Source organism: Scophthalmus maximus, chromosome 20 (assembly GCF_022379125.1).
Source record: "Scophthalmus maximus strain ysfricsl-2021 chromosome 20, ASM2237912v1, whole genome shotgun sequence".
NCBI lineage: Eukaryota > Metazoa > Chordata > Actinopteri > Pleuronectiformes > Scophthalmidae > Scophthalmus > Scophthalmus maximus.
The window spans coordinates 4,406,701-4,432,756 of NC_061534.1; the positions used below are offsets into that span (position 1 = coordinate 4,406,701).

Here is a 26,056-nt window from a genome sequence, read left to right on the forward strand (position 1 = left end):
TTTTTTATGGCTGTAACCACTCATTGGTATATCGATAAATATAATGGCATTCCTTTTGGCCCCAAATCGCATTTCCAATCATACCACTGTTATGATATTACACTTTTTTTTATTATACCCAAGACAAAACGCAACTCAAGAACTTTGCATTTAACCTAATGAGCTTGGTTTTATGAGACAAAACAGTATAATGAGCCACAAGAAAGAGAAATGTGGTAATAATGTTTAAATACAATCAGGGGAATCCATGTGGTGAGAAAAGCCATGAGCAAATTTTTGTCATATTTCAATATTCGAAGCTGTATAGCCTTGAAAATTAATGCAGCTATTTCATTATCACGGCACTTTGCAAGAACTGTAACCACTGTTCCAACGGCCTGCGGTGGTTAAAGTCTGCGGACCTCAAGTTATGTCGCTTCTAAATCAAACTTCCCCTGTCGAGTTTGACAGAATTTCAGCTCCACCATGTTCCCCCGAGTGCAAGCACAAATCAAAGAATTTCTTCTGGCAGAAAATTAAGATTGATCTTCTCTCACTCATGGCCAAGTTTGTTCAAATGCCACAGTTCTGACCTGGAGTAACACAGTCATTATTTTCATCATTGTTCGCCTCAGCAGAATTCACTTTAAGTAGGTTTCTTCAATTTTTTAAAGAGTTTAGGCATTTGATCGATTCTCTGGTGCCCCCTTCTGGGGATTGTGACTTAAAGACGTGAACGTTGATATTTAAAAAGTGAGCCACCCACATGTCCATCAATCCATCCCATTCTCCATTCCCATAACACTTTAACCCATAGTAGGTTCACCTGTAATGGACATTGAGAGATGGGAGGAAAGTGAGGGCAGGAGCCCAAGTGAGATTTTCATGACCCCAGAGATTTGCAAGGCTCCAGCAGGTTTTCAGAACAAAAGCTATTTTTCAATTTTCCACTCTAATTAAAAAACAACAACTATTTTCTGTATTTTTGGGAACACGCATATGATATTGATGTGGATGCCGCTGCCATTCCTTGGTCACACATGACTTTCACGTGCACCATTCACTTGTGTCGTGCACAATCCAACATGGGCACTGTACAGTTTATATGTATCCATGATGACATTTTGTATTCAAATGTTTAAAGGCAAGTTAGAAAACTCCCCGACTAACATTTGTGTACAAGTGCGACTTTCCGCAACTAACAATTACGCAAACTGGAAATGTGGAAAAGCCTCTGTGAATAATGAATGAAGCACCTTGACTGATGGGCGGGCAGAAAGAAAAACAAAAACAAAATATTGTGGCAGCAACCACTTCCCTTCATCAAGTCACCGGATCGATAAACATTAGTTTGCGCTGCAACGATAAATAATCTTGAGAGTTGAAACACGGGACGCGTGATCATAAATAACAACGGGGGAATGAACTCCAAAAACTAATCCGGTTATGTCATTATCCCGGACAAGCTAACTCACTGCGAGGACAAGACGTCATGTACAAAAGTTTTATTACATTTTTCTTCTCCACAGAATGTAAAATGATTTTTTATCAATCAGTTATTTATATATTAAACATTCTAAAAACAGAAGAAACAGAAAAATAATTAAGTTCCCCGTCATCACACACAACCGAGCCAAACCATCACTCGAGCCGACCTCACTACAGCAGCGGCTCTGAGTGACCAATCGCTCCCGTATAACGGCCTGAGGAATGCAGTGCTATTGCATTAGAGCTAATTCGACCTGAGCGCAACATCCCTTCGATATTGTGCATTAGGCTAATGAACCGTAGCTGCTGACTGCAGCTGCGGAACAGTAACAGATCTCACCGCCGGAGACCGACTCGGACGTCCCCACGGAAATAAATTAACTGACCCAGGTCCTGGGTGGGAGGAATGACATCATGTACGAAAAAAAGGAAATAAAAAGAGGGAGAAAAAATGAAAAAAAAAGGCATTTGTTAAAGCGAGGCACCTGTTCCAGGGTCAAGGTGTGCGAGGCCATATTAAGAGAAAAGTTTCATTTGAGATTAGAAAATGTATCAGAAGTGATTAAAACAATCTTGATTAAAAAAATAGGCGTTAAGTATTAGGAATCAGAAAAATGAATTTAAAAAACTGTTATACTGTATGAATTGGCAGTAATCAAATGCACTGGGTGTTTTAACATCTTGAAAATACAAAACATTAAAAAAATCAAGTACACTTCCTCCAGCAGACACTTAAAGGGGCAGTAAGCGATACTACAGCAATACACGTTTTGTAAAAAATATTTCTTCACCGTCCGTTAGCTGTCACTTTTGTGTGTGCACAGAAATATACAAAAGAAAGACAGAAAAATCGCTTACTGCCCCTTTAGATGACATGCTATAATGCACTTGGATGGATTTTTGCCAGATGGATTTGACCTGCTTGCGAATTGATAATAAAGTAGCTCCAGACGTTGTGGTTCCGTTTCTGCAATGAGTCGTTTAACATTCACCTGCTCATTAGTTGCACATCACTGTGGGGGAAAAAATAAGAAATCATCCAAATGGCTGAAGATGAAATTTAATTGTCAATTTTCCCTAAATGGAAAAGTCTTGCTTCATTGGCTGCTTTTTTCATCACAGTAAAACTTGTCACTTTGGTCACTCTGTTGCACATAAGTGTGACATCAGCCTCAGTTATGAGGTGTGAAAAAAAAGGCCAATTTTGAAATACTGGAGGTTCTTATCCAGCTGCGACAAGGTGTGTAAGATAGTGTAAACCGTTTGTAGTTTAGTGAGGCTTTTATGAACCACTTGCTTAGACTTTCTGGCTCTTTGGAGAGCATGAGTTAAAACAACAGGACTTTTTGAGATAAACATTCAGAAACTACAGTTCTTGGCATAATCATAAAAACAACTCTGGACCTTCAAAAGGCCTTTAAATCCCCGTCAACCTTAGTGAGGTGGTTTTACGGGGTTTGTCCAAGAAAACACAGTATAAAAGTTCATCAGAGTTTGGTCGGTCCAAGACGAGATAACCCCTTCAGTCCCTCTGGCTGAGAGAGGAGGCGGGGCCTCAGTGTCAGTGATGCACAACGTACTGTAGCCCTCAATGTAGAGTTACTGTACAGTAAGAGGCGGGGGAATCAGTATGTTAGACACCAATGGCAATGTTTCCGTGTATAGCCGTCGCTACCTGGCTACATCGGGGATAATTCTCTTGAACCAGCGTCCCACGGCGACGTCCACCCGCAACACCAGTGTGACCCCGATCAGCAGAGACACGCTGCTCACCAGGAACCCGGAGGCCTCAAACATTAACCTGGAGGGAAACAGAGCAGAGACGCGAATGTTCAATTTTGCTTTTTAAAAATCGTAGAAATCCCGTTTTTTTTGTCTTCTAAAGCTCAATGTTTTCATCTGAGCAGCAAAAACATGACACGATATCATATAAATACCCGGACTGGGGATGTACCGCAGTGTAAAAGCAGACCTGCGCTCACTAATGTGCGTCCATATCCTCTTCATGCCTTTACTGCATGTAAAAGTTTGGGAGTGAGCTGGAGTGAGAATCCATTGGGGCACTTACTTGGGTGCGAACACCTTCCACACCATTAGGTGTCTCCTGAGGATGGCGGCCGCACTGACTGAGGCGAAGACCTGTGAAGAAGGTGCAGAGGTGTGAGACGTGATACGCATGTAAAAACGAAATAAATAAAAATACAGGAAGAGTTTAGCATGATACTAAAAGAGTATTTCATTATTTATTTTTCATTATCAACCCCTGTACTTTATATATCGAACCATATCCAGCACCACTGCGCAATGTTTTCGTTATCATCCTGTGCTATGTGCATATTTATATATAAAGATATATATTTTTAGATTTTTTTTAAGGCAATACTTGCATTCTGTATAAAATGTATACATCTTTTGAAAGTTAAAAAAAAATATTTTCCATTCTTTTTTTGTATATTTTGCTATATTCTCTACTTTAAAAAATATATTACTATATTAAAATATGAATTATTATTGATATTGTGTTTATTTTACACACATGATAATATCATGTAAATCAATCAGGCAAAAATAATTTCTGTTTCTTTCTGTCTTGTGCAGTAATGATCTGGTTTACACTCCAACATCCTATGTATTAGTTATTAGGGTAGAATGAGTTATTCTAACTATGAGCTGAGAAAAAATGAGTCTCTCTCCATCTGTGAGAAAATTAGATAAAACACTCAATGAACAATGTTAAAGATGAAATTATCTATAGATGTTATGATAATATTGTCAATTCCTTTGGCCACAATAATCGTTTAGTGGTGAAAATCAAATATCATGAAAGCCCTCGTCCCGGCTCTCACAGATTCATAATCTGAATTTAACGTTTTCATCCATGACCAAAACGAACAATAACAAGACAACTGTACGATGCTAATGTGTGTGAAATCAACATTTCTCGGCCCATGGCTGCACCGACCTGTGCTCCGTGAATGAAGAGGTAGCGCGTTGACAGTTGCAGCAGAGCGGAGCTGAACAGCTGCGGGTTTTCTCTCAGCCTCATCTCCATCACAGCGTCCTCCCCTTCATCGCCACACGCTGCTCTTCCTCCTCCTCCTCTGCTGCCACGCACCTCGCACACCAGGGGCCAGAGCAGCAGCAGTGGACAAGCCACTGAAGAGACACAAAGCTCCGTTGAGATATTACATAACTGTGTCACATGTATTGTTTGATATGTGAGGGTTAATAACACACTAGCAAACATTTTATGATGCAGACGCTAAGAATAACCATGATGCGAAGCACAATAACAACAATAAAATTTAAAATGAATTGAAGAATTGACATATCTTGCAATATTATACTTTAAATTACTATGTCTGATATTTTTTAACGATGGACTATAATTTTATTTTCTTACATTACCATTTTGTTACAAATAACAAATTCACAATACATAGAAATAAAGAAATCTTAGGTTGTGTCTTGATTTTTGGCGAAACACATCGACTTTCTTAGGGACAGTGTTCAACATGTTACAACAAATACACTATTGTTATATACACTATTATATACACTATTGTTTAAAAATGTCATATTGAATGTTTTATTAATCTAATTAAAAGTTTCTTTAATTTGCCTGTTGCTAATTGCATTTTTTTTTTTTTTTAAAGTCACTAATATCCTCTGTGGTTGTTTCTGTGGAAAGATGGATTAACTACCTGCAAACAAGATGTGTGAGGCGAAGGTGTTGAGGGTGACGAGTGAGGCGGGCAGTATTGTGCCAGTGTGTCCGTCTGGGAACCCCACGAAGGCAGCACCCCACTGGATGGAGGGGAAGGTGGGGAGGTGACCCGTGGCGTGGAAGAACTGGGTGGCGGCCAAAGCCCACATCACTATAGGAGCCCAGGGCACTTTGAAGCCACCTAAGGAAGGAATGACAAGTGGGTTAACAGTGTAAAATCTCTTTTTTTAAAAGGACATGGAGCCATGTCGAGGCATTTCTGACATCATTTTACCAGAGTATGTTCCATGTAGGCCTTTGAGGGTGGTGGAGGAGGCGTGGATGTGAAGCAGAGCCCCCATCTCCAGCAGCAGCAGGAGGAAGGACAGGGCCATGCCCTCCGGGTGCAGCAGCAGCAGGCCGATTCCCAGCAGGCCGCAGAAGAGCAGCAGCGGGGCAGAGTACACGGTTCCCAGACCGTAGGCCTCCACGGCAGGCCTGCTGTCCACCTCGCCGGCCCCGCTCAGCTCCCCGCTGCTGCCGCCGTCGTCCAGGGAACGGCGCATGCGCTGGTAGATCTGGGGGATGAGGTGGTGCAGCTCGGCCTGGGGGCTGATGCCGGTGCTGGCCCGATAGCGGGGCGGGGGCAGCGCGGAATTCCTGGCCGAAGCCGCGGCCCTGGTTTTTATGAACACGGTGAGGGGGTCGAGCCAGATGAGGAACAGCCCCAGCCCCAAGAGACAGAAGGCGGCCCTGGGGAGAGACAGCTGGGCCAGGCTGATCAGCTCGGCCAGATTCCTGAAGCTGTCCTCTGGCGTGGCACTAACGGCCCAGTGGAGCCCCAGGCACACGGACAGCAGCGGCAAGATCCAGCGGGCCACAAACACCGCCCCGCCGGAGGAGTTGAGGTTACCGTAGTGGCGGAGGCAGCGTCGCAGCAGATATGTCCACACGCCCAGGGAGAAGACGGAGAGCACGTAGTGGAGGTTCTTCAGCTGGCTGTCCTGCAACCGCGAGAGAGGCGAGAGGAACGGCGAAGGCTGGCAGGCGCCCTGCTCCTCCCGACAGCCGTGAAAGGACAGGGAGAGGTAGAGGCTGCCGATGAGGAGTCCCACACAGCCCAGGAGGGTGCCGCTCTCTTTCCTCACGGTCGACGGAGACAGGTGCGGGGAGGGCAGCAGCCCGGCGGACTTCAGAGGGTCGTGGCTGGGAGGCAGAAGTAGGCCGTCCCAGTTGAGATGGAAGGGAATGTAGAGCGCCAGAGAGAACAAGAGGAAGGTCACCACCCGGCCCTCGGCGATCACATAGCTGTCCGAGAGCAGGGAGGCACAGCGGAGGAGCGGAACCAAGAGCGGGGGGGTGAGGAGCTGACGGGGAGTCAGCCAGCTAGCAAACTTCAGAGCTTTGGATCCATTCTTTGACACCGCAGTGACTCTGGATCGATAAGCCGTCCAGAGGAATAAGAGTTCGGAGCTGAGGGCAGCAGCCGCCAGGCACCACGCCACCTCGACGTAGCCCTGCGTGAGCAGCTGACCCGCGGCCACACACACCGCTGCGGCCAGAGCCGTAACCACTGGGCCCTTCAGTCCGCGGCCGTCCTCCCTGATCAGCGTCAGAGACAGCTCGGACAGGATGAAACACGTCAGGCAGGCGAATGCCAGGATGACTAAGCCCGCCGCCATCTTGAGCGGGTTGAAGCGAGCCCAGGTGGCCCTGCAGGTGTCCCTGACGGAGGTGAGGTAGGCCTGCAGCGAGGCGGCCAGCTCCGGGGAGGGCGGCCGACCCTCTCCGACCGTGGCGAGGTACTCGGAGGAGAGGCGGGAGAATTCATCCTTCAGCTGTGAGAGGTTCTCTGGCGGAATGTCTTTGGCCATGCCAGAGTACGTCTCCAGGAAACGGTTTACCTGCGGTGACGCAGAGGTGAAATTAAAAACAAATAAAGACACGATTACAAAACACACTCCAGGACACGACGTGAAGTTTCCTTCAGACGTCACACGGGTTTGTGTGTGGAGACCTTCAAACTTCTGCTGGCAGCTGAGCAGACTACCTGTTTTGCGTTGATCCACAGCGCCTCCAGCTGGCTGAGACCTCCCACTGCACCATCCGTCTGCCCGTGGGGAGGGAACAAGGGCAGGAGAACTTGCCCCACGCTGCTGTATGGGATGGGAACTCCGAGCAACAGAGCCAGACTGGGCACCAGGTCGGTCTGGGGCACCACATCTGGTTCACTCTACGAAGATGAGAAGACATGTCCGATATGTAACTTTTGACCTGACTGTGGAAACTGGTTGCTACATTAATTTAGAAGAAGAAATGTGGTGTTGTCCTATGTTCTGTCTAAAAGATGCAAAACATGTGTTTGTTCTCTAAATGTTCCTTTTACTATGAACTTTGTGATCATATCCATATCCAAATATAGAATATATTCATTCATATTCAATTAGTTTTTCTTCTTCATGCTCCTTTGTAGTTCATGGAATGTGTAGATTTATTTTGTTTGTTTTGTAAAAAAAATTTAAAAAACAGATTACACTGAAAAGAACGAAATAAATGATGATATAAAATGAAGTGAACTGAACCCTTGATGCCCTACAATCTTATAAAAATGTACATGGGATGATGAAATGCACCCCTTGGACCTGATTTTGCCTTATCATAAAACTCCAATAAAACTAAAGTATTTTCTCTGACATAAATAAAAGTCACAGAGGTCTTTTTTTTTAAGACTGACTGGTTGGCCAGGAGTTCCTTTTACTGAGTACACGATCATCAAACGTAATGATCTTTTGAATGCCTTTTCTTTTTCTGATCATGTTAAAACTGAGGTCGGCTGGTTTACTAACCTGTGACGGGGGTCCGGGAAACAGTGGGGCGGGACTGTAGAGGAAGAGGGCGGCGTCGGTCTCCTTATGACTCTCTCCGCCGTGATCTCCGGTGTCTGTCATCCCGTGATCTCCCATCACCACCAGGAGGGTGTCGTTCTGCAGACGGTCAATCACGGCCCTGGAGGAAAAAGATGGTGAATATGATGATCTATTAAAATACACAAAAAAAGCTAGCGGCAGCATCTGCACTGTTGTCTGACCTGATGACTCCGTCCATCTGGGTGAGCTTGTCCGCCATGGCCGGGTGGTCGGGACCGAACCTGTGACCGCAGTGATCCACTCCGAGGAAATGAGCGACCAGGACGTCCCAGTCACCGCCCATCACTGTCAAAACCAACAGAAAGGGACAGATGGAGAGACATCGTGACATGAGTCAGGCATATATTAAAAATGTCTGTAGTCCTTCAATACTCCTCTGAGATCGTTTGCTCGATGGCTGCAAGAATTTAGAAATATTCAAACTTTTTGAATTGTTGTCTGCTACAGTTTTTTGACATTAACCACTGGGCTGAGGCAGTGTCCAGTGTCAGCAAATTATCTTTGAGTCGATTTAAATGACTACTAATGAATATCCTCAATGTTGGGTGCCGATGGTCTTGCGTAGCTCTCCAGCAGGCAGGCAGTTAAATGTACGTTCTCATGAGCGCACGCTGACTGAATATTACGTACTGGTGGTGTAGAGGTGCTGGAGGATGCCGTTGTCCACCGTGTGCAGATCCTTGACGTTGAAAGACGGGAAGGGCAGAGAGCGGTGGAACTTCTTGGGAAACAGACTCTCCCAGGTGTCGTCGCCCATGAACACCACGCGTTTGCCTGCGATGGGATTTGAATATCCCAAAAGAACAAAATGCCAGGAGGTTATTTCATGACACTTAGCTATAAAAGCCTACCTGGGCTTCAAGATTTTGGAGCCTTGAGGCTTGGATCCTTTAAAGAGTATGCAAACTTTTAAAAATATCCTAAATGGTAAATGGACTGCATTTAAATAGTGCTTTTCTACTCTTCTTGTTCACCTAAGTCACATTCACCCATTCACACATCGCTTCTATACACAGCACTTTGTTTATCACACAACAGGACCCGGGATCGAACCATTGACCTTCTGGTTAGTGAACGACCGGCTCGACCGGATTTCGTTTTTAGTAAGATAAAATGTGAGATAACAGCGGACCATCAACCTTTCACCAAAACAACGACTTGAAGAGCATCTACTGTAACTGCTTTCCTAAACTTTAACTTTCCATGATTCCCCCGAAACCTTCCCAACCCTTAGAGATGATGTGGAATACGCCCAGTGTCCTGGCCCTGCCTGGGACTGTGCGCGTCCCCGTCACTCACCCGCTTGCCCGAACTGGTGGATGAGGTTGTCCTCCAGGATGGCGCTGGACGCGAAGTTGTTGCCCACGTCCACGAACGTGGGCAGGGAGCCGGTGGTGAAGCCCTTGATCCGCTGCATGGTGGTGGTGGGCGGGTCGGCGCGGAAGGGGAACAGGCGGCCGTGGGCCGGCCGGGCCGCGGCCGCCTCCTGCAGCACGGGCAGCTTGTTCTCGTGCGGTCGCGGCGCCGCGTTGCGCGCGTCGAAGCGGGCGAAGTCGATCCGCAGGGCGTCGACGACGAGGAGCACAGCCCTGCGGAAGCGCGGCCGCGCGCGGCAGAAGTCGGCCGCCGCCGCCGCCGACGGCTCCCCGCCGCCGGGCTGCAGCACGTCCCCGCAGGTGCTCGTCCTGTTCACCTCCAGCCGCACGAGCAGGAAGCCGCCCACGAACAGGTAGATGCCCACGAAGAACACGGAGCACACGCAGAGGAGCAGGGACAGCACCGGGAGCGCCTTCATCCTGGAACACACACACACACACACACACACACACACGCCGGCGCACCGGGGTCACTTCTGACCGAGACACCCGCCACACGAGATGCCGATGTTGGCGATAATCGTGTGACTTGACAAAGAAGAGCAAACAAAACAACGACGTCAAGTTTCACCTTGACAACTGCACCGGGCGCACGCGGCGCTGCGGACGCGACAGGTTGTTTTAACGCGCTGACGGTAAACGCGGTTAGCCGCGGCTAGCTCCGCGCGCTGTTAGTCACACTGACCTTGTCGCCGTCCGGGTGTCGGTCCTCCTCCTCTCGGGGGGCCGCGAGGGGGGAGGGGGGCGTGGGAGGTGTGCGTTGACAACAAGGGGGGGCTACAGGTGCGACAGGGAGCGACGTGACGCCTCCTCCCTCACCTTCATCGGGACGCCGGGTGCAGCGGGATTAGATGGCTCGGTTGGTTGACGGGCTAGGAACCTTTGGCGCGTGCGGAGCCCGGCGGAAGTTCGCCAGGCGGACGTTTTTGCTCGTAACACGCAGATGGGGGAGTTGTGTGCCCTGCAAAAGGCATTCAGGCACACAAAAGGCCTACGACAAATATAAAACAACTGGTTTAGTATTTCTCTGAAATTGATCAAATCAAATCCCTTCCTGAATAAACATAATGAAAAAAAAAGCAATGACACAATGGGATATGAAGGTAGTGCACGTGTTTTCTCGACATAGTCGTCACAAACAGCTTGTATCAAGATGTTTTTTACAGCTCTGATATCAAACTCGTGTTTGAGTGTAATTGGATAATTATATAGCTGTGAAAATGTTTGTAACTGGGAAATATGCAGTTGAGTAAAATGCCAGGTAAACAACACGCCTTAGCTATTGATGTCTGTAAGGCAAGTTGGAGGGCTCGTTACGGAACGCAGGAAGGATGGAGATGTCAGTCACTCTTATTTTTCAATCAACCAAAAAGTCATTCAAAGAAAATATTTTCTTGGGTTATGAATAAGAAAAACATTACTATTGATGGTATGAAATCCGATGCTGTTGTATTCTGGTGTTTTGTTTCTTTCCATCACACCCCCTGGAGATTATTTGCTTATCAAAATTAGCAAATACATATATATTAAATTGAAGCACAGCTCCAGTTCACCAACTCAACTTTTTTTATTCATTCTTATTATGATGGGAGTTTTTCATCAAGGCATTTTTATCCCACAGATTACATTTGAATTTGTTTCACATTATTTCCTTCTAAAATAAGTGCTTCACAACATTTTCTTCCCAACATATCGTTAACTTCCAGTAAAGTCTTCTGTGCCAATTTCATTTTGCGTCACAGAAACCTATGAAATGAAAAACATTGTCATCTTTGCAGAGAAACCATGAAATTTACCAACCTATTGTATATTCCATAAGACATAAGAGGACAAAATAACTAGGAGGAGAAGGTGAACATTTATTTCTAGGGCTGTTTGTGTGCACTAATTATTGAGAAGGAATTATTTCTGAATAATATCATATCTTCTCGAGACTATTTTTAAAGCAACGATTGGTTGAGCTTTGTCAGGGCGATAATATTTTGACCACACACGGGCCTGAGACATCACATCCAGCGGCTCAACATTGCTGGTCCCAGAGCTGCTGAAGAACCATCACTGATATCTGTTAACACACCACATTAAAGCAGATGGCTCAGCTTAGCTGACTGTGATTAACCCATTAACACTAATGAACCCACATAACTGGAAAAAAAATGGGTGGGGGGCAGCTCTGTAACAGAGAAAAAATTAAACGGGACTGGATGTTTACAAATATATCTAATAGCTGTGCGGTCTTGGGGTTTAATCCCAATTTGACAATTAACTGAACATAAACAGAAGTCGGTGAAAACTACGAAATCCTTGGACGAAAGATGAGATTTTTTTCGAACACTCCCAGAGTAAGACATTGGAGGAGTCTATTAAGTTGGCAGTTCTTCTCCTTCTGTCAGTAGAAGGAACTTGGGAGTCCCCGATAGCTTCATCATAAATAGCTTCCGCCCCGGTTCTGTGACGTTCACTACTTTTTGAGTTCATTTTTTTAGTCCTCTGCTAATGAGTCGATGCCGATTGGTCCTGAGTCTCATCGCACTTCTCCTCCACCGCTTCTGCAATGCGTGGGGTCGTCTTTGCCAGCGTGCTGTAAATGGTCATGGCCTGAGGAGCGGGAAAAAACAAGACAGCAAAACGTTAACGTCACGATTGACACCGGCAAAGGGCAACAAGGAAGTCGTTGTGCCTGTTGTGTCCCTGCTCCGTACATGAGTACCAATAACAAAGCATGTATAAATACCTGTGTGACCATCCCGCTGATGTCACCAGTATTAGACGGCAGAAGGATGGTGTTGGACTCTTTGGCGAGGTTCGAGAACGCAGACACGTACTGCTCGGCCACGCTTAGCGAGGCTGCTGCATTTCCATTCTGTATAATGCACAAAAAAACAATCAACATTGACCAAGAAATATATTTTACGAATTAAGACTGTAACCATGGTTCTCCCATTTAAAAAAAAATAAATGTTCACCTGCTCAGCCAGAGCATCTGACAATAGACGGATTGCCTTGGATTTTGCCTCAGCTTTTGCCAAGACAGCTTGAGCCTCACCTGGAAGGAAACCAGAAATATATTAGAGACATGTAACTTGTGTTTTTTGTTTTTTTAGCCCTACAACCTCAACTTAAAACATCGCAGAGAGCAACAACATCCCTCCAAGCCCCTACATACCAGCCGCTTTATTGATCTGCTCTTCTTTTTGACCTTCAGAGGCCAGGATCTGAGCCTGCTTTCGACCCTCTGCAACGTTAATGGCCGCCTCCCTTGTCCCCTCTGACTCCAGCACCGTGGCTCTCTTTTTGCGCTCAGCCTCCACCTGCACAGAGTGAACAAAATGTGCACGTTAAAACTTTTTTTCCCTGTGGTTAACAACTCTCTTAATGGCCAACAACAAATAAAACAAAATTTTAAAAAAGGACTTCTTAGGAACTTCTTTGTCTTTTTTTATTCCTTCACAAAATCAACATATTATTATATTCACCTGCATCTGCATGGATTCTTTGACACGTGGTGGAACGTGTATATCTTTGATTTCATACCGGAGGCAACGAATTCCCCAATCATCTGAAGCTTGGTTGATGGAGTGGACCATGTTGGAATTGAGGGACTCCCTCTCCTTGAAAATTAATAAATATATAAATGGAATTTAAAAAATTACCTATCACACATTTTATTCCTCATGTTCCAGTACAAGATTGCGGCAGTGGTTTGTTGTCGTTGTTACCCTGAACACTTTGTCCAGTGTGAGTTTGCCCAGTTCTGAACGCATGGTGGTCTGGGCCAGCTGTGTGACGGCATATTCTGGATCCTCGACACCGTAACTGGCCTGTGGGAACAATCTAAAATAATTAATATAACATCACAATGGAGGGGACCGACCCAAACTCTGTATAATTCAAATTCAATTTTTTCCAAGCATACCTTAAAAGGGTTTAGGATCCTTAAGTAAAGCACTCCATCAATCTGTAGTGTTACATTATCTGTAAAGACAAGGATGTTCACACTTTGATTTCATTATGTCACTCAGGTTGAACTGCGTAGTCATTAAGAAAATGATGGACGGCGACCAAAGACAAATTGCCCTCACACTCATCCTCCCGTCATAATTTGTTTTTTTTTTCAAAAGGGGCATTGTGTTCCTTACCAAGACTTACTGCCGACTGCTCTGGGACATCAATCACAATCTCTTTGAGACTTTGCACATAGCGAACTCGGTCAAGTATGGGTATGAGGAAATTTAAACCCTAGAGGAAGTGAAAAGAGAAATGTTAAGAGAGACCACTCACACCTTTCCATAACCGCTGAACGTATTTTTGACACTAGGACTTAAAAGGGCTGGCTATTATTTGACATTTTGTAAATTGTCTATAAATGAGGGAATGCTAAAAAACAGAATCACGTCTACATGCCCTCCAGTTATCTTTAATTTTTTCAAATTTAGGAATCTAATGGAAGATACCGGCTCTAGGATGCGGTGGAAGCGGCCCATCCTCTCCACCACCCAGGCTTCCTGCTGGGGCACAAACAGGACCACGGTGTTCATGGGCAAGCTGGACGCCCATCGCTGCTGCGCCGGTGTTACCCACAACCTCGGCGCTGTCCTCTGGGTTTGCTATAGAGACACAAACAAAATATCCTGTTGAAATATTCTTTTCACACCCAAGTTTTGACTGCAAAGATTATGTCACATGTATATAATTAAAGAAGGTAAGGCTGCAAATGAAATTTTATGTAATTATTGATCCATTAGTTCCTTTTTGTTCAATTATTTATTTAGTCTATTAAGATTCAGGAAACAGTGTAAAATGCCCCAAACTAATTCCCAGGGCAAAATGTGACATTCTTCAAATGTCGTCACTTATATCGAATTTAAAAGAAAAAAAACAACAAATTCTCATGCGAACTATCCCTTTAATGCTTCAAGAGATGGATGATCTGGTCTAAGAATACACAGTCAAAGCATGGAAGGTGCTGGATTGTGTTGGATGTCAACATGTAAAATATATAGTTTGTTTTAAAAATGTCTTAATAAGTAAGTAGAAGAAAAACCTAAGGATGAAAAATGTAAATCTCATAACCTACGTTTTCAGTTCTGCTTTCTGGTCAATTTACATCATATAAAGTTTGCTAACTAAGCTTAATTTGTCACCCAGTGACACTAGCATGGACAAAAACATTCTGTGGATTATTACCACACGGATTCTCGCTGAATGACACCAACTGAACTAGCTAAAGAGCCGGAAATGACACAGGGACGTATTGTTTTTTAAATGTACCTGCAGAATGGCGCCGCCGGCTCGAAACAGCGTCCGTAACATGACTCAAACTTTGCAAAGCGACGGTGGAAAGCGATAAGATTGAGCCTCTTCCACGGCAGAATGTCCAAAACTCTGCGCTCATGTGTGACCCCTCGCCAATCAGGAAACGAAGAGTTGCATCACGTGTGCAACGCTGAGAAAAGTCCGCCGGTGCGCGGAAACACACGAGCCCGGCGACCATTGGTTCCGCTAGCGCCTACTGCACGACGCTAAAGTTTTTGGGAGCTATTCCAATTTCAGAAGTTAAAAAGGAGAGTTGAGGGAAAACTTAAATATAATACATAACTTATACACGTAAATTGCGTGTAAATCTATACTATATCGTAGGCGGTGAGTCCACCTTATTGTTTTCCTTAACTGCTGAATTGGAATCTAACTTTAGCGTTGTCATGTGATTTTCAAGTCAGTAACATTGTGGGCAGGAGGGAAAAAATGTGTTTATTATTAAGATTATTAGTGAAAACTATATTGCCAAAGGGGAAAAAAATAATAATAAATGCAACGACTCACTAGATACACAGGGTGGTGCTGTTGGTTGTGTTTAAGCTCTGGTGCAGCTGTTGCCTTCAGAGGGACTGAATCATAAATAACTTTATACCAGTTTACAACAGTTGGTGTTTCAACGGATACATACATTTTTTCAATTTATCGGCATCTATTGACTATTATTAAAAGGGCAACTTTTCTGTACAGATTGTTAGTGATGAGGTAGGGTGATCCATATACGTGTCTTTTGAAAAAACTTTTTTTTTAAAGAAAGAAAAAACGACATTACGACTGTAGTAGCTATGGCATAGGGAAATAAAATCACATAACATAAAATATAATACAGATATAGTAATGATGCATTAAACTGAGAATAATTAACAATTGACATACTTAAAAAACTTTTTGTCTGTAAACTTATATGTTTGCGTTTGAACATTATCTATTATAATGCTACAAGTGAAGGAAAAATAAAAAAAAAGTTGTCCTAAAAGAGTCCAAACTTCCCTCTAAATAAAAGTTATAGTTTTTTTTAGATTTTTTTATATAAACTTTATTTAAATGAACATATTACAAACACAAGTACAAAGACAGGGTTCACATACAAACATAAAAAAATATAAATAAATATAGATATTGATATATATATAAATATATCTATATATATATATATTGCACTTTGCTTTTAGCAATGAAAAGTGCTCAATAATTAAAATGTATTATTATTATTATAGTGCAAATGTAATAAAAAGTAATCTACTTACCTACAAAAATATGTATTATGTTAATATAAAGCTTGAAGAAAAAACTTGTAACTTAAACAATTCAGGTAATATAGTATCATATAATACAAAAACAACAGCAGTAAAAGTAATAATAACAATAATGTAAATTGAATTGATAAAAGTTACAGGCGCTTCGTGAGCATTTTGAATCCGTGCGCGTCACCTGTTTCCTCTCCCTCTCGGCGATTGGTCGGATTAACTTTGGCAAAGCGCCGCCCCCTTCAGCGCAGTGCTGCATCATCATTGGACGCGCCAGACGCCCCGTGACAGGTGTCTCCCGCCTCTCCGCCCCCCGGGCTCCGCCCCTCCTCGCCTCTTCGCCTCAGGTTGTCTCGACCGTCAAATCTGGGAGCGCAAACCTGTGATGAGAGTTTTAACGATGTCGTGGCGGTGGCGGGGGGTTTCCACCGGGGCTGCTGCTGCTGCCGCTCTCCGGTCGAGTCCAGCGCCAGAGAACCACCTGTAAACACCGAGCAGGATTTAACGGACGACGTGATGTAAAAAAACCCCCCAAAAAACCGCACGGTGAATCTCCTGCTTTTACTAGACGATCTGTGTGACGCGGACTGGGACGCGCTCTGCCATGTCGCTGCTGTGCGTCAGAGGTAAGTTCTCCTTTCTTCTTCTTCTCGTCCACTTTTTGTTTTTGCTTCACTTTGATGACTTCAACCTGAGAAGTGTGTCGATGAAATCTCACAGAACGAGTTTTCCCCCCCTCCACCCCCACCTCCCCTTCCTCAGGTGCAAACTGGAAAAGTCCCTCGTGCATCTGTCCTGTCGTTATTATGCTTTTTTTTTTTTTTTTTAATAGAGAAAAATGAAAAGTCCTGAAATGTTACCTCTGTTTTATTGGAGCAATTAATTCATCATCATCATCACACCAGCTGCTTTAGCCTCGTGTGTCCTCGGCTTGTATTGACTTTTTTTTTTTTTTTTAGATATTACAGAAAATGAACAAACAAAAAGTGATGATGTCATGATAATAACAAGCTTTTATTTGTATAGCACTTTTTTATGAACAATGTGCTTCACAAAAGGATAAAAAAACAAAACAAGAACAGGACAATAATAATAATAATAGAAAAGATCTGAGTTCACATTGAGATTAAAGCTTTTAAAAATAATCATTTTTTTAAAGAAGAGATTTAAAAGCACTAACAGACGTGGGCAGTGGAGATGCAAAAGATATGCACATAATCAAAATCACTTAAGCATGATCCTATAGGACAAATTTGATTTCTAGATTGGAGGGCAAATGATAAACTGATATATTTTGATATGTTTAAAAAAAAGAAGTATAGTTTTTTTGTAACCAAACCACCTGTAGAGTAATGTCAATGGAAGCAGGGGTTATAATTGGTATGACGAGCAGCATTGGGTGTAAAATAAAGTCCTTTTTTTTTAATACAGATGATAAACGAATTGACACCGGTGTAAATCTTTCAAGGACCCAATTGAAAACAACAATATAATAATACTTTATTGCCTACGGCCTCCTTTCCACACAAGTTTATATTACACCGGGTTACATTATTGCTTTTTTATGGTCACATTCAAAAAGGATACAACTACATTAAAGCAAATAAACAGAAGGTTGGTTTTTCACACACAGATGTTGGAGGAGAGTCCTTGTCTGTTGCTGACTGTAGCATCCTTTTCACGACAGCAAAGCACATTACGCAACATACTCAATTCTGTGACAACAAGACGGATGCCAGGCAAATTGGTTCACTGCTGCCAAAAAAACAAGCTCTGAGCCCAGCGCAAAGTTTCAGGCTTCTTTTCTTTTAGCCACATTTTAATTTTTTAAATAAGTTGTGCACTCTTTTCATGAAGAAAGTCCAGTTCTATTTAAACCCCAACACATAATAACAGTGTTGTCATACCTGTAAGTCACAATTCTGATCTAATAGAGCCCTTTCCAGTGGTCGTTTGGTCGCCATCTGTCTCCGTCGTGGCTCCGTGTCAAATTGATGGCGTCAGATATGATGTGTGAAAAAGAGCTGCAACAGTTAATTTATTAGTCATCGACTACTAAAAGAATCGACAACTATTAACTAAAATTCTATGATTTCAGCTTCTAAAATATGAATAGTTTCTGGTTTCTTTGCTCGTCTGTGACAGTAAACTGAATATCTGTGGTGTGTGGACGAAACAAAACAACATCTCAGGGTTTGGAACACACGATCGTCAGTTTTCACCATTTTGTGACATTTTATGGTCCAAACAACAGATTGGTTAAATTGCGAAAATAATTGACAGATTAATCGATAAGGATACTAATCGTTAGTCGGATCCCTAGTGTGAAATATCACACAAGCTTTCGGGTCAGAAAGTGGACTTTAAACTGTCGTCGGTTAGAAGAGTTGGGATCAAAGTTGACCCGCAAAGTTGAAACTAAACACTAAATTCTTCGGTAGAAGTATGTATTCACGTCGCTGTAAGTATTATTTTACCTGCAGACGCGAAGTGTGACACGAGTAAACTACACACTCGTTGAGATGTCCTGAACGTTCCTGAAAATATATACTTTTTTTTTCTGGCTGACTGGATTTAAAACAGTCTGATGTATCCCGTTGTGTCTAATTATTGTTATTTGCCTCGGGAAAGGGTGACAGAGAAGCTTCGTCAGCTTCGTCCCACTTACTCCAGAAAGTTCAGCCCAGTGACTCTAGTAATCAAGAGTTATTGCACATGATGAGGCCTTTCACTACTGTAGAGCTGCACAGTCACTGACTGTCCATTTATCGATTAGAGTCGTGGCGAATGAAAGCTGGCAGGAGTCACACATAGGGTGCCTGGTTAGGGGATGTGTGCGTGCGATTAGCGGAGGTTGTGACTCATCCAACCCCCAGATAGCGCGACAGCTCGGAAAATGCTGCTTATTGATTGCCAGTTGAGAAGCGTCATCTCCATGGCGATGTCTCTTACGCAACAAGCTACAGTAAGTGGTCGCCCTTACAAGTGGTCATTTCGGAGGCGGGGGCCGACGACTCCTGCTGGGGATCAGGACAGCGCTTGCGTGGACACATGGCTCACATGGACGCCACGTCAGTACAGGAAGTGTCAAGAATGATGTTCTCATGACACGCCATCGCTTTAATGACCGGATACCAGCTTCTACTGTAGGCACACACAGATCTTAGCTGGTTTGAAAGAGAGAGTCTGGAGAGGCTAAGTAAGACATGACGGTGGCAGCTATCAAAACTAAGGAAGACTTTTGTGGTATATTGTGGTCTTTGGCCTTAAGCGACTCATTGGGGTTTCCGGCACGTTTTATGGGCATAGTGGTTGTGGCCATGAGGGTTGATGTCAGTGTTTCCTCCGCCGTCCATCAGCCACTGGGCTGAGCATTTGACGGAGGGCAGATGTGAAAAGACGGATCTGCTCAGAATGGACCAGTGTCCTGGAGGGTTGTTGTTGGAACATGACGAGGCAGAGAATATAACAGAGGATGCTGAAGCAATTAGCGCAATTCAAATTTTGGGAAATTAAACTCGCATAACTGTTTGCCAGTTGACGAAAAAAATGTTGGCACCCAAGTCCTCGGCTGTGCAAAGTTATTCCAGGTATTTTTCCTGGATTATGTTTCTGTTGATCGACTCATTAATGGACACATTTTTTAATCATCAGCTGTTGAAGTGGCTCCGTGCCTCCTTCCTACATCGGTACCACTGTTTCATTCACAGCGCAGGATATGTTGAGCTTGTTTCACGCATCAACGCTCCTTTTGTGCGCCGACTCCTCTGTTGACACACGGGGTCAAATTAATTTTACTTGTCAGGTGAGAGAACTGATGGAGCAGTTTTGTTGACTACATCGCACTGTAGTTATCTCAACTGCGTGGTCACCGTTTTTTGTTTTTTTTGGAGCCATGTGTGATTTTAGGATGAGAAGCCGAAGGCCCCTGCAGGACAGAACGTGGTGGAAGAACTGCAGGCCAGAGTGGTTCTGTCGAGTGTGGCGAGAGGCAGAGTAGTGGAATTATGAGGGAAAGAGGCAGAGTTAGCGCTTAGAGATTGTGGGAGTAATCCGCTGGCCATCTGTTGCTCGCTCCCCCCCCCCCCCTGCTGGCTCCACCAGCACAAGGAGGAAGTGCACCACTGCTTGCACCAGTAGTGGACTCTGGTGTCACTTCCTGTTTCGTTCCCACTCTCCTGCTTTTCCGCCTGACCTCCCAATGATGAATTTCCTTTTCGAATGGAACATTCACACCGCTTTTTTTTGTGGCATTTTTTGCACCGCTCTGTCATTTGATTAATAGCTCTTTAGCAGTATATCCACGTGAGTGGATTTGGTCTGCGCCTCATTTGTATGTCACCTCTGCATAATGAAAACACGTGAATGTGATGATATTGATTCTTGCGATTCCCACACTTTTTTCATATGAAGTGAACGATCCGGCCTTCTGAGAAGACGTGTCCATTCCGCAATTACTATAGCAAATTGGTACCTCGTTATTATCTAATCTTGTTAAAATGTGAACAAATCCACAAATTAAAGTGGAAATCCACAGAGTTATTCTCATTCAGTATGTATGTGATAGAAATATAAATATTATTGGATTTGGGGCTGAAAGTAGGGCTGCCACCAACGATTTTTTTCTTCATTGATCAATCGATTAGTTGTTTGATCAATAAATTGTCAAAAAATGGTGAAAAATGTCAATCGTGTTTCCCAAACCCAAATATGATGTTTTGTTTTGTCCAAAAACCAAAGATATTTAGTTTACTGTCATAGAGGAGATTTTTTTGGTTCTCCATATAAACTACTGATAAATCGATTACCAAAATATTTGTTGATTAATTAGGAGTCAATTACTAATCGATTAATCGATTAACTGTTGGAGCTATATAGCTGAAAGACGGATAAAAGAAAGAATTCAAAGACTTTTCCAATATTTCCTGACTTTCCATTTGACCTTCATCGTCATGGTAAAAAAGTTAGCATAGATGTAGATAATGATTTATTATCAATGGCTGTGTTCTATTGTCCCAGTAAGTGGCCCAGCAGGCCACAGAAACAAGTTGCAAGTATGTTAAGAAGGAAACGACAGGAAAACAGTAGAGTGATGTTTCCGGTAATAATTATTTTGGTTAATTCTTGCAACCAGCCCTGCCTGAGCTAAATGGCCTCCGAAGGCACGGACGGCCCGGGACATAAAGCGATAAGCATCGGTTTCCACCACAATGGCCCCACTGGTTTATTTGCCTCTTTGCTCCGTGTCACAGCCCAAAATAACATCATGCAAATGAGGACGTAAGGCCACTGCTCCAGCTCATTGGCAAGCATGGCGGAAAAGTGTTAGTGGAAACCCCCCACAAACAAACCCATCACACTGCTGTTTTTTCTCCACATTTCCACTGCTCCCTTTCCGCTTCACTGTGAGGTATGTACAAGACAGGAAGTGCTTGGGAAGAAGTAACAACTTCTTTGTGAGACAATGTTCCTTTCCCTCCCTCCATTGTTCCTAAAAGACAACACTGGCAAAAAAAAACCACTGACCTTTCTGAGTTTCGTTTCCTAAATTTGGTCCCTGTCTGTGGCTGAAGTTATTATTTATTTACATTAAGATACATTCTCAAACTTGCACCACTTAAATCATAATTGATTAATCTGTCGACTACTTTCTCCATTAGTTGTTTGGTCCATAAAATGTCAAAAAATTTTGAAAAATGACCATCGTGTTCCCCAAATCCCAAGATGATATTTTCCCACATACCAAAGATATTTAGTTTACTGTCATAGATGAGCAAAGAAATAAAAAAAATATTCACACTTAAGAATTTTGACTTTTTTCCCGTAAGTTTTTAATTTAATTTTAATTGAACTGATTAATTGATTATCAGAATATTAGGCGATTAATTTAGTAATCAATTACTAATCGATTAATCGATTAACTGTTGCAGCTCTAGTTATAACCACATAACCACGAGGCAGAAACTGTTGTTTTTTTGTGTGTGGTTTTGACACATAATCGAGAACGATGTTTCATGCCAAAGTGGTAAAACAAATAAATACTCTCCCACCGAGTTGTTCTCAGAGAAGAAGATGGCGCGGCGGGTCGGGGGGGTCATTCCATGAAAATATGAAAGCGTCATTTGTGCCTCCATCATCCCCGTTCTTGCCCATCTGCCCATCAGAGGCTCCAGAGGTTTAGTAGGTTACATGCCTGAACACATAATTCTGCCACAGCAATCACAATTAATCCCCCTGCAAAGCGCTTTCACAATCCCGCAAACGTTATTGTATAGATGCATCAAGGGGGCTAAAGACGCCGGAGCTAAAAATAAACCAGAACCAGAGCACGCAGTTTTTTTTCTCCCCGCTTAAATCATTTGCGCGGAGATTTTAGGAAATGGCTCTTGTTGCCACACATATAGTTTTTTTGTTATCTTAATACCCATCTGCCCCCGTCCAGTTTTGCCATTGTTTTTTTGTTAAATATATATTTATTTTTTTATTTGCCAGCTGCTGTGTTCTATGAAACATCTGTCTATAGGCTTATGCTTCTTGATTATATTAAAGTTGGTATTCCATTGTTACATAAAAGGTATTTGTTAGCTCGGATAAAATTTCTGCATCAGTACTTAGTCCTGTATATTGTTTTTCCACTATTTGTAATTTTAAAATGTTATGTGCAAATATAATCTGATCGCACATAATTCAATACACAGATTATATTTTGCAGAAAGTATTTTCCAAACTGAGGTACTTTTATTATATTTATATATATGAGAACAAATGAGGAAAGGAAAAGGATAAATACGTAAATAATAAATCTTAAATATTTAACTCCAAAGCTCTGGCAGAGTTTTGGAAATTTGATCTGAGGGTTTTCACAATGGATCACATTTGTGTGTATCAGAACATCAAATACGTATTAGTTCTTCAAAGGTTGTTATTATGTAAGAGACAAAAACAACAGTGGGGAAATGGACAACTGGCCATTGTCATGATAATGTGTGTTTTTTCGTGTCTTTATGAAACCACCCGGTCAGACGCGGTGACGCACGAATCCAACCAAATTGTTGTGTTTTTTCCGTCTCCCCATTACATTATATCGCAAAGCCTCCCACTAAAACCAGCAGCTCATCTTTTTTTAATCAAACTCCACGTGAAGTGTTCTGGCCTCCGCGTCATGAGGCTGTTGTTCAGGTGTCACGAGGCGACAGGTCACGGCTCACTTCTCTGCATTTCAATGAATTCTTTTCCCTCTCAGGCCGTGGCACATTGTTTGCATGTCTCACATGCTTTTGTCGTCCCACCAGTTTACCACGGGATCTTTATATAAGTCCTGTTAAACAACTACATTACGTGCAAATGATTGTTTTGTTTTTTCTTTTGTTTTTTACAGTAAAGAAAGCCAAGCTACAAGGACCTGCAGGTGAGCACTTTTACTTTATTGCCTCAGTCTTCTCATACACTCCCCCATCATGCAGATGTTCCGCATTGTCGAGTCTTTCTGTCTCCCAGTCCTCCTCGATCTGGAGAGGCTGCAGTTCTTGCAATTTCTCGGGCATAACAAGCAGTTTCCTATTCTATGGAACATCCCCAACAATCAAAGAGTTTGCAATAAACACTTAAAGGGGCAGTAAGCGATTCTAAAGCAATACACGTTTTGTAAAAATCAGCAAATATGTCCTCACCGTCTGTTATCTGTCACTTTTGTGTGTCCGCTGAAAAAAGATCTGGGTTATTGGTGAATCTTTTTTTTCGCAATTTTGGCCTAGTTGTTAGTGCGTCACATGCACTCATTTTCTCAAGTGGGGTTAATCACCCATATTCTGGCAAAGCCAGTGAAAGTTATAGGTTTGACTTTTGCCTTTATGCAATTCTGTGTCCTTCCATGCCAAGACGTGCACAGGTGAACTTAGATCGGTGGCTGCTAAATCCAAATCCCCGGCCCACACCCGAGCAAATCCCTCCAGTGTTGAGCCTCACACCTTTACCACTTAAAGCCCTGTGACGTGTCTGTCAAGAGACAGAAAGTCACTGCGGCTGTTGGATCTGCCGCTGACATTTTACTGTCAGTCTCAGTCCTTACCTGACCCCTTGTAAAGTCAATTATCCTGCAGGTACTTTTTGCCTAGCCCCCTCCCCCTTCGCCTTTAGGGGAAATGTGATGATTTAGTCTAGTGTTTTTACGATGTCAGCCTATGCTGGCCCAGTCATCGTGTTTGTGCCCTCCTCCCTCCTCCAGGGCCACACCACATGTCACACCTGCCCCACAGCAAACATCAGGAATGACTCGGTTAAACCTGTGTGTCGTCACCCTTCAAACATCAGTCGCTTCACGCCACGGGGCAAAAGAAGGGTTAGTCAGGCGCTGTCGTGCGAGAGATTTAGAACAACACAGGTTATGCTATGATAATACTGTAAATTATACCATCTTTATGTAAATAGTTGATATTCCAGCCTTAGTAGTAGCGACCTGCTCAATGAGGCCTTTTCAAGGAAATGTCATCATGAAAAAATCATGGTAAATGCAAAAGCAGGGATGGCAATAAGGAAAGGAATAATAGTAATAATAATAATAATAATAATAAGGTCATAACCAGCTCCTGTCGTCAGTGTAGAGAGCATGATTTGGCACATTTTTCATTCAGGCTTTAAGCTTTCGGACGTTTATGAATCTGTTCCTTAGACCACGTAAAAAAGTCTGGAGGTGACATTGCTCCGAGCGCTGAAAGGGCTCGCTATCTTATTATGCCGCAAAACACAATCAGTTGTGCATCAAAGCCGCATAACAGTAGTCTGCTCCGTAGATCTGCACTTGATGTTCCCCCGACGCACAGGAAAAGTTTCAGATTCCCTGTTTGCCCCATTAGAGTACATCGGCGTACTTCCCTTTTTTTTGCGGGAATTCTCAGCACGTAAGGAGGCCCCTTTATCTGTTTACTCAGGTTTGAGGAACGAAATTCTTCGAACACGTCACCGTGGTTTATTAGTCCTTGTGGTAATCCGAGCTCGCTGTGCAAAGAAAAAAAGATGTGTGACCTTATCGGAAGAGCCCTCGTTTACATAAGGACGTTCTGGGATGTGTTCCTGTGCTGTGCCCTCACCACGCCTTCAGACGGGGGTCGATTTCTTTAGGCCTGACTTTTGGAGGCCTCGCATTTAAGTCGTTTCTGGAGTTAGTAGAACCGAAGGTGACCTTGGATGCACCAGTGGCCAGCTGGCTTACTTTCCACTGACTGCCACAGGAAACTTGGGCTAGATAAGGGGCTGTGTGTGTTCAATCTGTGCGTGTATATGCAAAATCAAGTATGAAATCGGCGCTCGCCTTGTTTTAGTTTTAAATCTCCCGGGGGAGCGTTGTAGTCAGGACAGGCAAATACGCAGACATTTGGAAATGTTGTTGCTAGGGCTGGGCGGTATCTCGAACATATTCCATGTATCGCAGCTTGTTGCACATGGGATGTATTAAATTACTATATCGCGAATACCACCACTACAAATTGTCTAGACTTGCTATGAAGTTTAAAAATTGTTATTAATGAGTATAAATAAGACTAAAGAATGTTTTAATACAGACATGGGTTGCAGGGACGACTAGAATCATCATACCGGTGTGATTGTATGCATCAAAAGGTTCAATTATGCATTTCTGAAGTGCTTTAGGGGAGATTTAAAGATATCGCGATATATATCGTGTATCGCGATATATATCAAAAATATATTGCAATATTATTTATAGGCCATATGGCCCAGCCCTAGTTGATGGAGTCATCCGCTCTCGCTGCTGGTTACCCATGAGTGCGAAAGCGTTGTAAACACTTACTGTCAGTAACAGTTCCTGCTCGTTGTCTAAGACAACCGCAGAGTAGACATATCATCTTCCTGTAGCAACGCACATGTCCAGTGTACGTGAATGGTCAGGTGATAGGCGTTTTCAGGTCTGTTTATTCGGACGGAGTTTACAAAATTACGCTTGTGTGGACGAGGATCGTTTTAGCTTTAAAAGGCCGTTTTAAAACTAAAACGTAGTAGCAT

General features: G+C 43.3%; 3 protein-coding genes across 9 annotated transcripts in view; 1 reads left to right on the top strand and 2 right to left on the bottom strand.

Annotated features, from left to right (window-relative positions):
- Positions 1–1,469: 1,469 nt before the first annotated feature.
- pigo (phosphatidylinositol glycan anchor biosynthesis, class O) lies at positions 1,470–10,355 on the bottom strand. Of its 2 annotated transcripts, none has more exons than XM_035608245.2 (11): positions 10,162–10,355; positions 9,400–9,896; positions 8,731–8,874; positions 8,262–8,385; positions 8,020–8,179; positions 7,224–7,406; positions 5,469–7,077; positions 5,172–5,375; positions 4,430–4,623; positions 3,536–3,606; positions 1,470–3,268 (listed from the first exon to the last, which is right to left on the bottom strand). In XM_035608245.2, exons 2-11 carry the CDS (start codon positions 9,893–9,895, stop codon positions 3,139–3,141), a joined length of 3,315 nt encoding a protein of 1,104 aa, XP_035464138.2. In that variant the 5' UTR covers position 9,896; positions 10,162–10,355; the 3' UTR covers positions 1,470–3,138. The 2 variants fall into 2 exon arrangements, with proteins under 2 accessions (XP_035464138.2, XP_035464139.2); XM_035608246.2 differs by having other exon boundaries at positions 10,048–10,355.
- Positions 10,356–11,024: 669 nt separating this feature from the next.
- On the bottom strand, positions 11,025–14,930 carry stoml2 (stomatin (EPB72)-like 2). The gene is made up of 10 exons (XM_035608247.2): positions 14,748–14,930; positions 13,931–14,083; positions 13,616–13,715; positions 13,393–13,451; positions 13,196–13,297; positions 12,953–13,087; positions 12,643–12,787; positions 12,443–12,522; positions 12,211–12,339; positions 11,025–12,074 (listed from the first exon to the last, which is right to left on the bottom strand). The coding sequence occupies exons 1-10, from the start codon at positions 14,787–14,789 to the stop codon at positions 11,970–11,972; spliced, it is 1,050 nt and encodes a 349-aa protein (XP_035464140.1). The 5' UTR covers positions 14,790–14,930; the 3' UTR covers positions 11,025–11,969.
- A 1,315-nt stretch (positions 14,931–16,245) lies between these two features.
- The window catches only part of LOC118284983 (protein unc-13 homolog B-like), a 56,279-nt gene continuing 46,468 nt past the window's right edge, over positions 16,246–26,056 (top strand). For 2 of the 6 annotated variants that reach the window (XM_047329526.1, XM_047329527.1), the window contains exons 1-2: positions 16,249–16,665; positions 23,418–23,447. In XM_047329526.1, coding sequence (XP_047185482.1) covers positions 16,644–16,665; positions 23,418–23,447 — 52 coding nt within the window. In that variant the 5' untranslated portion in view covers positions 16,249–16,643. Of the gene's footprint in view, positions 16,666–23,417; positions 23,448–26,056 lie in introns of all 6 variants that reach the window. The other 4 variants (XM_047329528.1, XM_047329529.1, XM_047329525.1 and 1 more) reach the window with 3 other exon arrangements.

What these genes read in the sequence shown, in the direction of transcription:
- pigo (XM_035608245.2), bottom strand. Translation starts at nt 9,895, where the DNA reads ATGAAGGCGCTCCCGGTGCTGTCCCTGCTCCTCTGCGTGTGCTCCGTG. An exon ending in CCTACATGGAACATACTCTG is followed by an intron (nt 5,376 to 5,468) that starts GTAAAATGATGT and finishes TTCCTTCCTTAG; the next exon opens with GTGGCTTCAAAGTGCCCTGG. An exon ending in TCTTCATTCACGGAGCACAG is followed by an intron (nt 3,607 to 4,429) that starts GTCGGTGCAGCC and finishes CCTTCTTCACAG; the next exon opens with GTCTTCGCCTCAGTCAGTGC.
- stoml2 (XM_035608247.2), bottom strand. Translation starts at nt 14,789, where the DNA reads ATGTTACGGACGCTGTTTCGAGCCGGCGGCGCCATTCTGCAG. An exon ending in AAGAATCCATGCAGATGCAG is followed by an intron (nt 12,788 to 12,952) that starts GTGAATATAATA and finishes CACTCTGTGCAG; the next exon opens with GTGGAGGCTGAGCGCAAAAA. An exon ending in CAGATGCTCTGGCTGAGCAG is followed by an intron (nt 12,340 to 12,442) that starts GTGAACATTTAT and finishes TGCATTATACAG; the next exon opens with AATGGAAATGCAGCAGCCTC.